Source organism: Ceratina calcarata, unplaced genomic scaffold, assembly GCF_001652005.2.
Source record: "Ceratina calcarata isolate Rehan_Ccalc_2016 unplaced genomic scaffold, ASM165200v1 scaffold79.2, whole genome shotgun sequence".
Taxonomy (NCBI): Eukaryota; Metazoa; Arthropoda; class Insecta; order Hymenoptera; family Apidae; genus Ceratina; species Ceratina calcarata.
The window spans coordinates 131,571-143,348 of record NW_017179212.1 but is presented as its reverse complement, the minus strand read 5'-3'; the positions used below and the strand labels follow the sequence as shown (position 1 = coordinate 143,348).

General features: G+C 38.9%; 1 protein-coding gene across 1 annotated transcript in view; it reads left to right on the top strand.

Moving 5' to 3' along the window:
- Positions 1 to 805: 805 nt before the first annotated feature.
- The window catches only part of LOC108630922 (rap1 GTPase-activating protein 1), a 134,134-nt gene continuing 123,161 nt past the window's right edge, over positions 806 to 11,778 (top strand). Inside the window, exon 1 of the mRNA XM_018034508.2 lies at positions 806 to 1,271. Coding sequence (XP_017889997.1) covers positions 1,045 to 1,271 — 227 coding nt within the window. The 5' untranslated portion in view covers positions 806 to 1,044. The remainder of the gene's footprint in view (positions 1,272 to 11,778) is intronic.

Here is an 11,778-nt window from a genome sequence, read left to right as displayed (position 1 = left end):
AAATCTACCTTGCCGGTTTGAGCCCTTTTGGGCCCTTTTTTCGGGCCGCGCGTTAACACAGGCGTTGCCACTCTTTAGTAATCTCTCCTCGGTGGTAAAAGTAAACAGAGATAACAATAAAAAAACAAGAAGGAATATAAAGATAGATAAGATTCCAGGCTCGCGTGTAGTAAGTATTTTCAAGAATGTGGGGATGACACTATTGTATAAAAAGAAGTAATAACAGGTTTGCGCATCTATGAATTAATGTCAGAAGAGCGCTTGTGCAGTAATATACGTATCGTCCGTACATATGCTCACTTAATTTAAATTCGTGACGCAAATGTCACAGGTGCATAATCATCGAAGTGCATTTAGCCTGATTGGACGTTAATGCTTTTAATAACGAGAGTAATATTCATTGCGGGTTTGCTCGACGTGAAGTTCAATTACCCTGATACTTTATCAGGTACGTTCCTCTCGCGTTATCTACCGTTTATAAGGTAGGTTATAATTTCTTAAGTGTACCGGATGTAGGTCTGTTTATCAGGTTCGGTCATTTTACATAATCTTAATTGACTTTTCCTCGATAAAACGAGATCATCATCGATTTATAATAATTATTATATGAAAATGAATCGTGAAGTGGTCGCTTCTATGATAGAAGCTGATAAAACAGAATGCCTTGAAGTTTTCTGGTTTATCTGCCAACCGGATTGGTTATTCGGTACGGTCCAGAGCTGTGGGTGGCAGGTAAGACAAATAGCTGCTGGGACAGGAGTGCGGGAAGTGGGGGGGAGACGCGCGGTCGTAAACACTCCCGCAAGGAGTACGCACATAGTCTCGCGAGGACTCGTGCCGCGATTACGTCGAAGTACGCGGGTTTGTTAAACGCGTGCTAATCTGATCAACCGGAACGGAACGTTCCACGATAACCTCTTGCATTCGATCGACTCGCGCTATCAATCCGGTTGCGATCGCGATCGATTATTGTTGGACTCGTCGCCGTGAAATTCGCGCGTTGGTGCTTTTGAATGTGCCGGTGAAACAGGACCCCTTTGTGCGATGCGTCGTCCCCTGATTCGGCATCTATCCGAGGGTGGTTGCGGTCCAGGTGAGAATGCCGGTCCCAGGAGACAGCAGTCCATGAAAGAGGACGACCGATCCAGTTACACCTGGAACTGTCGCGAGTACGGGCATCATCTGTCATCCTGCGACCTCCTCAAGGTGCCCACGGCCCTCGGTTGTCGCGGACAGACGCAATCGCCGCATCAACGGATCACGATCCACAGGTAGGTCGATTCAGTGATCGCCAGGTCACCTGTTTGTCAGGGGTAGCTACAGCCAAGGGATTGTCCGGGTCAGTGCATCCTCCGGGAGATGATTTCTGGGTAACCGCGCGAGCGCATTACGTTCGAACGTATAATCGTGGTCAAGGAAGCAATGCATATTGTTCCAAGAACTTCCTCGGGACGAATTATCTCGTAATTAAATCGCAGATTTTTTTATTCGATATGCAGAAATTATAAGTGGTCTGTTTTCTTGGATGTAGAATATGATTGCTCTCGACTTCAAACGATAAATCGCATCGTCAATATATTATGTATGCGAATATCATCGGAACCAGTCGTTTCCCGAGATGTATAGATGACGTTCGAATTATGAGTATAAAAACTCTAGTCCCTTGGCTGTATTTTTGTGCATGGATTAAGGTTATGCCCTATATTTCGTGACCCAAATCCTCCTGGGTCACATTCGTTGGAAGGTACATTTCCTAAATGACGCGCGCTACTTGAGAGGTGTATGTATATCACTTGTCGAGAGAAATATGTAGTCCGATGGAATCGAGAATTGTTTCAGAAAAATAATAGAGGTTCGCGAGTACGTGATCGGTAGTGCATGCTGCAAAAAGTTTATCGGTTGATCGTGGCCTAGGACGTGAACGTAACCGACGAACAATTTTTCGGTAAAATAGGTCGAGCAATGCGTTTACGATGGAAATCCGTTTTTCCGACTTTGAGACGTACGTAACCGAGGTCGAAAATTCGCGCTGGCTGATATCGAGAACTCGGGTGGGTGAAACGAACCAGAATTTATATTTCATCATATCTACCTAGTCTGTGTAACCTATCTGTGTATAGTTGCAAGCTCTAAATTTTACCTCCCAGCGTGAAGCTGATGTTACTCGCGATGCTATTTTCGTACTACGAGAAATTTTTATTAAAACGTACAATCGAGGAGCAGACGGCAATTGTATGAATGAATAAAATCAGAATTTGTCAGTGAAATTGCCACGAATATATTCATAGTAGTATTAGACGTATTTTTTAAAACTGAGGGAAGAAACAGTTCTCAGTTCTAAAAATTTTTTATTTCGATTTTCAGATACTTAATTCTATTTCTTGTAGTATAACGATTTCTCATACGTAGGTAAAACTCGCCATTCATCTTCAACTCCAATAGCTCCAGCGTTCACTGGCTGTTATTAGAATTTCCGGGCCATATCACGATTTAATTAAAGGAGTAGAACGTCCAGGAGAGTAACGTTCCTTACATTCGAAGATACGCGAAGCTGTTTCTGCTTGATCGATTTCCTTATTTCAAATTTCGTAGAAACTGTATTAAGTTCACGTGAAACTACGAGGTTTAAATTGTTCATTAAATCATTTTGCCATGTTCGCATGTTTTATTTTACATACTGGAAAATTAGACGACTATTACTTTAAATGATACGAAATTGAACGGAAAAGACGAGCGAAAGTAAAAGTTACTCCTATATCTGTTTTGGATAACCTGTTGAATAAGTTATAAGGCAGAAGCAATTTAGGCGGCAGGATTTTATTACATTCAACTGGCTAAAAATAGTTAACTTAAAAGAAAATTTAATTTCCTTCCACGAGCAGGAAAGAATACGTAGTGTTCGTTTTGATTTATTGAAATAGCATTCGATTTTACTTATACATCCCGCGTCAACGCATCGAATATATTTGCTTATTGATAACAGTTTTACCAGGGGAACGCACCGTGAATTCATTTATTAAAACTCAGATAAAAAGAGAGTGTAAGGCCGGTACGATTGGTAAATTCTCGTTTTATTGATTTTAGGCAGAGTGAAATGACACTTTTTATCTGAGACACTGATAATAACGTGGAATCTCGTTTTTGACTGTGAAGCTCGAATAAATCGAGAATGTCTGTGTAAAGTGAATTAATTCTAACGTGTGAAATGAATTTACTTTCTCATATCTGAATTACTCATCCAAGAGATGAATCTAGATGTAAGTGGATTTGAAACCGTGCAGGTAATATCAACCAGCTTCATAGCTACTAAAATGATGAATAAATGACTTTTAATGAAACAGCTTTAATAAAAGCTGGATGATGGATATGACTTGACCCTATTCGGTCATGAAATAATTTGATGGAAGTATTCGAAAGTTAGCTGCCAAGCGCAGAGCCGCGTTTCGTCGGATCGAGTGTTTGACGATCGGTCTCGTTGTAACGGCCGACGTGTGCGCACGCTATTTATTCTACCGTACACAGAGCTGTATTTTACATAATCGAGGGGTCACGTATGCGTTGCAAAATGTTGGGGACGGGCGTACCGTAAAGGACATCCTCATTTTCCACCCGCGATAGTCGATCGGACGAGCGGAGATGATCGGTTGAGTAATAAATTAGTTTTGCCAGGAGGTTAACACGGGAGATTATGCAATCGGTGGGCGATAACTGGGGCAATCTGATGGTAGAACGGAGATGACCTTGTCTACGGCGCGGAAATGTCGGAAACGGAAGACGGAACCGAACGACTTGTTTGTTTTCCAAGCATCTTTATCTTTCTCTTTCTCTTTTATAGCAGCTACCCTTCTAAAACATTTGTGTTAAATGACGCAATCGTGAATCGCGCGGCTGTAAATGAGTTACAGACGGCTTGTAAACAAGGTTTCGCTCGACATTGGGTCGGAATAGTTGAATTAAAATCGCTTGGAGATCGAACGAAGTTTCAAGCTGTTTTCCAATTTCTTTCCTCGAGAGTTTATAGCGCGCGATGCAATTTATTATAGTTGATAAATCGATCTCTGCCATGTGCAGTGTTTCATTACAGCTCTTCGTTAATATTTAATATCGAGTCGTTGACGATGACTCGACGATTCTTTTTACTACCGTTAATGTACATACAATTATATTATATGTAAAATGTATTCAGCCGGTAAATCTGACTCTGCGAACTTTGAACTGGGTCAAAGAGTCAGACTGTTGAGATCGCCGCGTTTAGTCGTTCGTTACGGTCAAGAAGTAACTCGAAGTCCGATTCGCGTCACGTATTTTCGCCGAGTAAGAAGAATCCGATTCCATTGAGAGAAGAAGGTGTTGCACGCGTGACACCTTTGATCTCGCAACACGCGCGGCCACGACGGCGTGTCCATTCGCGTGTTCTCCTCGTTTCTTCCTCTTCTATATACGTACAAACATTCCTGTTAAATGTATATTGGGTGAGAGTAAAAGTCTTGCCTCATCGATATTTCTTATGTCATTTTCAAAAATAATTTTTGTCTTGATCGTCGCTTTGATTGATCATTCATTAAAAAAATCGTTTCAATTTTGTTTTTATTTAAGCTTGTTTTCGAAACTACCGAAGGAATGGTATTAGGAATTAGCTTCATACTTGATTCACTGTTCTCGCATACTCGCCAAATATGTACGTACACACGGGTGCCGTGATGAAGGCGCGAGCGAATCTCGTTTTCTCTTGTTCAAGAATCGCGTGCCCGAGGAATCGTACGGGGGGCTCCCTGGAGGAAGATCGTTTCAATCCGTAGCTCCGACGCGACGCGCGGGATGATAGCCAGCTGAATCAGGAAGTAGTTTCTCAGCAATTTCATTTCGAACGAAAGAAAATTGTATAACACGCTCCGGAACTTTACGTTCTATAATTAATACACGGGCCCCGATGTTATTCGAGTTCAAGCAGTAAATACTGGCCGGCTTTCTTTATTTCTACGATAATATGATTTCATTATAAGGTGATTCCGTTTATTCTCACCTGTGGAAATGCGTGAAAGAAACACAGGTGCTCGGTAGATTAAAATAACCAATGAAGGTGTAACATTATTGTAGACAATAAAATGGAATTCGAATTCCGCAATTTAGTTTCAAATAAATCGTCTGAACTGTTGTTTATTAATTTATTAATGCTATTTAAAAGTTTTCATTAATACCAAATTTATGGGCATATTCATCACAAACTGGGTAAATGATTTTAAACGGTAGTCAATATACTATACGCCTTGTCATATGCCTGGAATCGAAGCTATTGTCGTCAGCTCTATAGGAATTTTAATTAAAGCTTTCATTAGGGAGGAACCGGGTTTTGAGGGAGCGCGCATTTTAACCGGGGCGCGCGGCCTTTTATGGCGATATCGCACAGGGAATAGGAATTAAATGTTAATTTGTGCACGAAATTGGCTCGCCCGCGGTAAGAAATTCGGCCAACAATTTTTGTGTATTAAAATTGTTGCCCGAAGACAAATGTGTGCAAATCTGTTGCGATAATAATTCGCATAACAATTATTTGGATATAATAAAATCAGGAATTCACTTATAATGATATTTACATTTTATGAATAATGATTAAATCGATAAGAGTATGGCTGGAATTAAGTACATGAAACACATTGTTTTAATGCTTAATTTCATACTTATTGGTGAATGATTTATTAAGGATGTATTGGCTATACAGTCAATCCCAAAAGTTGATGTACCTTAGAAAAATGCATTCCCTATAATTANGTTACATATGATTATATGGCATTTTATTGATGTTGATAAAATCCGACCATCCCAGCGTCGAAATGGCGAACTTTTGACAAAAAATTTCGTTTTTCCTCAATAACTCCCAAACCGTTGGTCCTACGAGGAAATTGCATAGGACCTTTCTTGTAGAGGACGACGAGATCTACAAATTCTGTATAAAAGTTTCTTGCTAGCATTAATAGTTTACGAGTTATTGACGAAAAACGAAAAAACAGTTTTTTGCAAATAACTCGTAAACTATCGGTGCTAGCGAAAAATTTTTACATGGAAATTGTAGATCTCGTCGTCCTCTACAAAATGGTCCTATACACGTCCCTCTAAGTCCATCCGTTTGGGAGTTATTGGCAAAAAACTAAAATTTGGAAGAAATTGCAGGGGTACCCCTTGGAAAAATCTCGGAAAAATCGAAAATTTTTTTTGTTGTTTATTATTAGCAATGTTTTTCCGACGTCTGATTTCTTTTTAAAAAATGCATTTCTAAAGTGCATAAACTTTTGGGATTGACTGTATAGCCAATACATCCTTAAATGAATGAATGTGTTACGACAAAATATGTAAACTATTTATTTTATATAATAGTCTAATTACTAAAACGATAATTGAATAGCCTAATTACGAAAACTAACCACGATTTACCTTATTACAAGTGCAGCGTGTTTAATGAACTGTTATTACAAGCTTATAAGAACCTGAAATACTTTTATGAATCCACCGAGACATTCAATACGATCCTCGTTTCGTTTTTACTTCATTAAACCGCCTCGTCGAGGCTTTTCATCGTATAATTTTCCTTTGATCTATTTCGCTTCTTCCGTTCCGCCGTTCTGAAGGGCTTACCGAGCTCTTAAACATAGCATGTACCTGCAGCATGTATTATAATATGTGCATAAGTCTTTAGTTCGCGATTATTAGGTATGAAATATCGTCGAACAATCTCTATTTATTAGCACAAATCATCAGTCTGGTTTCGTCCTATCGTCGATCGATGTTAAAAATTAATTCGGATTTATGTTAAGTAATAAATATATATAAATTCATTATGAATTGTTACAATAATTCGTTTGAACGATGCTCTTATGTAGTTGATTGACAGGAAACGAGTACGGATTTTTCATGATGATTTTACAGATTGCTCACTCCTGGTTTTATCGAATTGTCTATGGAGTGGAAAAAAGTTCGGTTTATATCGTTTGTTTTCTGCGACCGAGTTGCAGCCCCGTCAATTTTCGTATCGGGAATTGATGAACGCCGCGGGGCACGCGGTTCAAGGACGCGGTTCGCAACTTTCGACGAAGATTAATGATCCGGCTCCGACGGGGAGAGAGAGAAAGAGAGATAATTCCGGTAAATTTCACGTTCACAATAGCAGGCGATATTGCGCGAGAAAAAAGAAGGAAGCGTGTACCCCGTAATTGACTATTCTAGTCGGGACCCACCCCGAAACGCGCGTCTCGCTTCACCCCGTCCATCCCCCGGGTTCTCGCCTACCCTAGTAACACATCTACCCTAGTTCGAGTTCCCGTAATTGAATCGTCCGAAAGGGATTCTGTTTTGGAGTCTGTCCTTTCGGAAGGGTGCTCGGACGTTCGATTTTGACCACGTAACCCCTTTTGATCCCGGCGATCGTTGGCGTAGTTACGAAACCGTCGGATCAATTTAATTGATGACCGAGCAGGCCGGTATTCTATCGCTGGGGATTACTTTGTGCGAATTATTAAAGGAATGATATAAAAACCTGTGCTACTTTATGTAACTTTTTTATTCTTTTGGTAAAGTGGGTGGAAGAGTCGGGCCGTAAAACTTGGTCTGTAGAAAGAATTCTAGCTTAGCTACCGAAACAATAATTTCAGAAAAAGTATCTACTTAGTACCCTTGCGAAAGTTAGTAATTTTTAGAACGACACGAACATCGTATGACATTTGGGTTTGCTTTATAAATGTGATTCGTAGTTTGACGACATGACATTGACATTTGACCTGATGACATTTGTTGGCATTAAAAAGGTATAAACATTGCTGGTATTACGAATAATAAGCGATGGCATTATTACATTCTTTCGCTTGTGCTACTTTTCTCCGTTGTACAACAGCAAATAATAAGCATCGTGCTTATAATTAATTTTACACAGTCACAGAGATTCTGAGAAATATGAATATCTCTTTTTTAAATTGCAACCAGTTTTCGGAACTTATGCCTCAACAACTGCCATTGTTAAAATTGTCAGATAGTTTCGCACCCTCTGTTCCTATAACATTTCTAATTCAAAAGTAAAATACATACAATACAAGCGAAAAGAATTCTGTAGGATTATATTTTCCGATAAAAAGAAAATATTTTGAGAGTACTTAGTATTTGTACAACGGATATGAGGAATATTTTCAGGCTATCCCTTTTCCATTTATTAAAAATATAATACCTTAAGCTGATTATGGTAAATTGGTGAGAATCGGAAATGAAATACAGAGACTGACGAAAGTGGTACCAGCTGCGCTTGTACAAATATTTGTTGCATGCATCGTCCATTCTATTTCATTTCTGAAGTTCTTCAACGAATTGTCCTCTTACATCTGGTTGCACCTTTCGGATACTTATCATTAATTTATTATCAGACTGCAGATTCGTATGTAAATTAAAACTTTTCACATGTCAATTTAATAAATGATACATAAATCGAGATCTCTTTTATCCTTCTTCATACATGTGATGCATAATCTTGCATATTATATGCCTTCTTCGTATTCATTTAAACTTTTCTATGAGTGCATAAAATCAGCAGACTAATTATCTAATTTGTACTAGAGTATTTTTATACTCATAGCAAATCACGGATTTGTTTATTTAAAAATCGTGTGGGTGACACGTGTTCGAGAAACACGAGGAAGCCTCGTGTAGGAAAAAACCGTGCGTTACGCAAACTACGGTAGGGTCGAGATTTGCACGAAGTGGAAGGTAGCCGATCACGGCTTCTCCCGATAATACCCTTGGCAGAGACACGAAGACCCCTACGTGTTCATCAGATAAGAAACAGTGAAACTCGCACGATTATCCTTGCTCGATTGATTTAATTGCTTCGCCTGTTTGTCACGAAATCGTCACATGATTGAACCGACACGGTAAACAAAATTACTTTAAGTAAATGGACTAGACTAAAGCAGAATTTATTAAGCATTCTGCGTTTAATCGAGTAAATTGAATTGATCACTGTACTCTGATAAATCAAAGTTCAGGTTATAAATATTTCATAAGAGAAATTCAATTATGAGATCCCAGTTAGTATTGATTATCTATTATTTGTCTTTACTATTTGTCTTTATTGTCACATGGAATAAAGTTGCTTTCTGCTTAAAAAATCAGACGTAGGGTATTTCCTCCTATTTACACGAGGTATGAAAATAAATTTCCGTATGTAATTCCACTTCATTATCTTAAAAACTGTTATACTTCCTCTCTGATTTTCGCTGTGAATTCCCCATAGTCTGCGCAATCTGTTATTCTAATGACATTCTTCTTACGAAAACACTTATGCAAGAATTCCCAAGGCTTTTTCTACTTAAAGCTTCCCCTTGTTCCACGGGAAACACAAAACGTCATAGACGCGGTGGATGGAAATGAAAACATTTCACGACAAGATGTTTTGAAAGGAACGTTGTTACAACGTGCTCCCGTTTATGTAATTAAGCGAAAACGGAATTTAATCTCCATTCGTCCCTCGCAGCGAGCTAATAAGATACGTCACGGACGAATACAACTGTGTCACGATAAAACGTCTAAACGTGTTTTGAAAAAAAAAAGGAGCATCCGTGGCACGTTTGAAATTTTTTCCGCGGTACCGGTTATTTTATCTGTTCTTTCCGGGTGGGGCAGAAAAAGACGTCGCGTTGGAACTTCCTGGCGGCTGTTATCTCCGACTTCCCGAGGGAATCTACCTCAAACAAATACGTATTCTGTATCTTCGTTCCGACTCGGGAAACCTGGTGCGCACGTTACGAAAGACCGTTGGTTTGTTTTTTTCTTTGCTCTACTCCCCCCCGGGCGTGTAAATCGTGATTACGCGAGTCGTGTCCTTCTCAAATTACGGGAGCTTTATCGTCGCCAATCTTTTCGGGCCCGAGTCAGGGCCATACAGTTCGAAAGACTCGACTAGCTTTTGATTTTTATCAGGTCTCATAAATTCTAATCTTCATGCTCATTTCCGAATTTGTACTTTTACTGTCGGAAAACGCATTTCGAGAGAATGAAATAATTTATATTCCAGTGAAACGAGACAGTTCCATTAGAAGACATTACAGTGTAATTGACGAAGTGCCATGCCACGTGTATTGCGACACTCGTTAACTGGGATCCTCTCAGTCTTTCCTATAACGATCCCTCGTTTTTCCGTAGTTCCCGGGTCACGCTATTACGTCGGCTAAGCTGATCATTTTCGATTCGGATAATAACACGGGTATGAGAGCACCGGGACCGAAACAACGGACCTCGTTGCCGAACGTGAGCGAGCACCGTGGCTACGTAATTCGAAGATTATTGCTTAGGCTCGGCCTTAAGTGCATCGTGGATTTTCTAACTCGCTCGTGGACTTAACTAGTCTCGTCTTATCTCCGCTGGAGATAGCGTGCATTGTATCCACTTTCTCGACGGGAATTGATTAGGCGAATCGATAGGTTCATGCCAACAATGACCTCTGTCAATATTTCAATTCATACATTCAATTCAAGCATTATCGTAATCATAAAAATGTTAGAATTATGGAATATATTGGGTTGGCAACTAAATAATTGCGGAGTTTGTCGATAGACTTCTTATTTAAAATCCGCAATCACTTAGTTGCCAACTCAATATAATCTCGATCGTAATTTACGAAGTCCAATGAGTTACATTTTTTATTTCGATGAAACAATTTCTACATTGACCTGTTGACGATGTTATTAATTTTTTACTGTCAGTCGATTTGGTATAGGAATTAATTATCGAGGAAGTCAATCGAAGTAATTGTCACGCTTTACTGGGCACAATTTTTACGCGTTTCGAAGATAGCTTCTCATTGTGTTTTGATCGTGCGGAAAATACCGTTTCCTGAAGACTCAGGGATGGGGCGGCATCAACCGGTTCTCTATATAAATTGATAAAATTAAAAAGTTCGTCCTGCTGTTACAGGGTAATCTCACGTAACGCGTGCACTTTCCTGAAGTAGCAAATTTTTTAAAAAGCTTCTAACTGAAGTTTACCAAATTAGCATTTCCTCCGAGTGTACCTTACATTTTTTAACATGCCCGAGGTCTTAGAAAGTTTCAGTGTTCAAACATTTGTCACTGGAGTAGTAGTGTGAGTGTAGAAATAACAGTTAGGGTTTTTTATTTTTATTAATACTAAGAGAAATATAGACTAGTTGTCTGTGAATTCTTCATTGAATAGAAATTAATATTCGGATTATATAAATATATAATCAATTGTTCGAAACTATTTTTTTACCGATGTTAAAGTTAGAATAATATAAGAAAATATGGAGAGAAAGAATAAAACAGAAATGAGCAGATGAAAAAAGTACATCACTGAATACACATTGCCTATTACTAGGCGCAATTAGGAAGATTCTTATCCGTTACTCTGTATCAGAATTTGTTACTATTTCTCCTGTAAGCGTGATTCCTTAAGGATTTTTTAATAAAAATGGGTAAAAGATATTGAAATACTTTATATATTATTATATTAATAAATTAGATTATTATTGCTTCTAATATAAAAATTATTATTAAAATATTAATTGTATGACACGAGTGAATTGTATTCAGCCAGCGTGCACCAAAAAAATCAATGCGAACGGAATGTTTATGGGTTTATGATTATGGCTTTTGGGATGTTGAACGCGTGGTAGTCTGCATTTTTCTTCGAATTCGTCGGCGACGGGCCAGATGTCGACTCGTTTTAGTAATGAAATGGTTGCCAAAAAACTTTCATGGAATATAAGACAAATACATAAATTACATC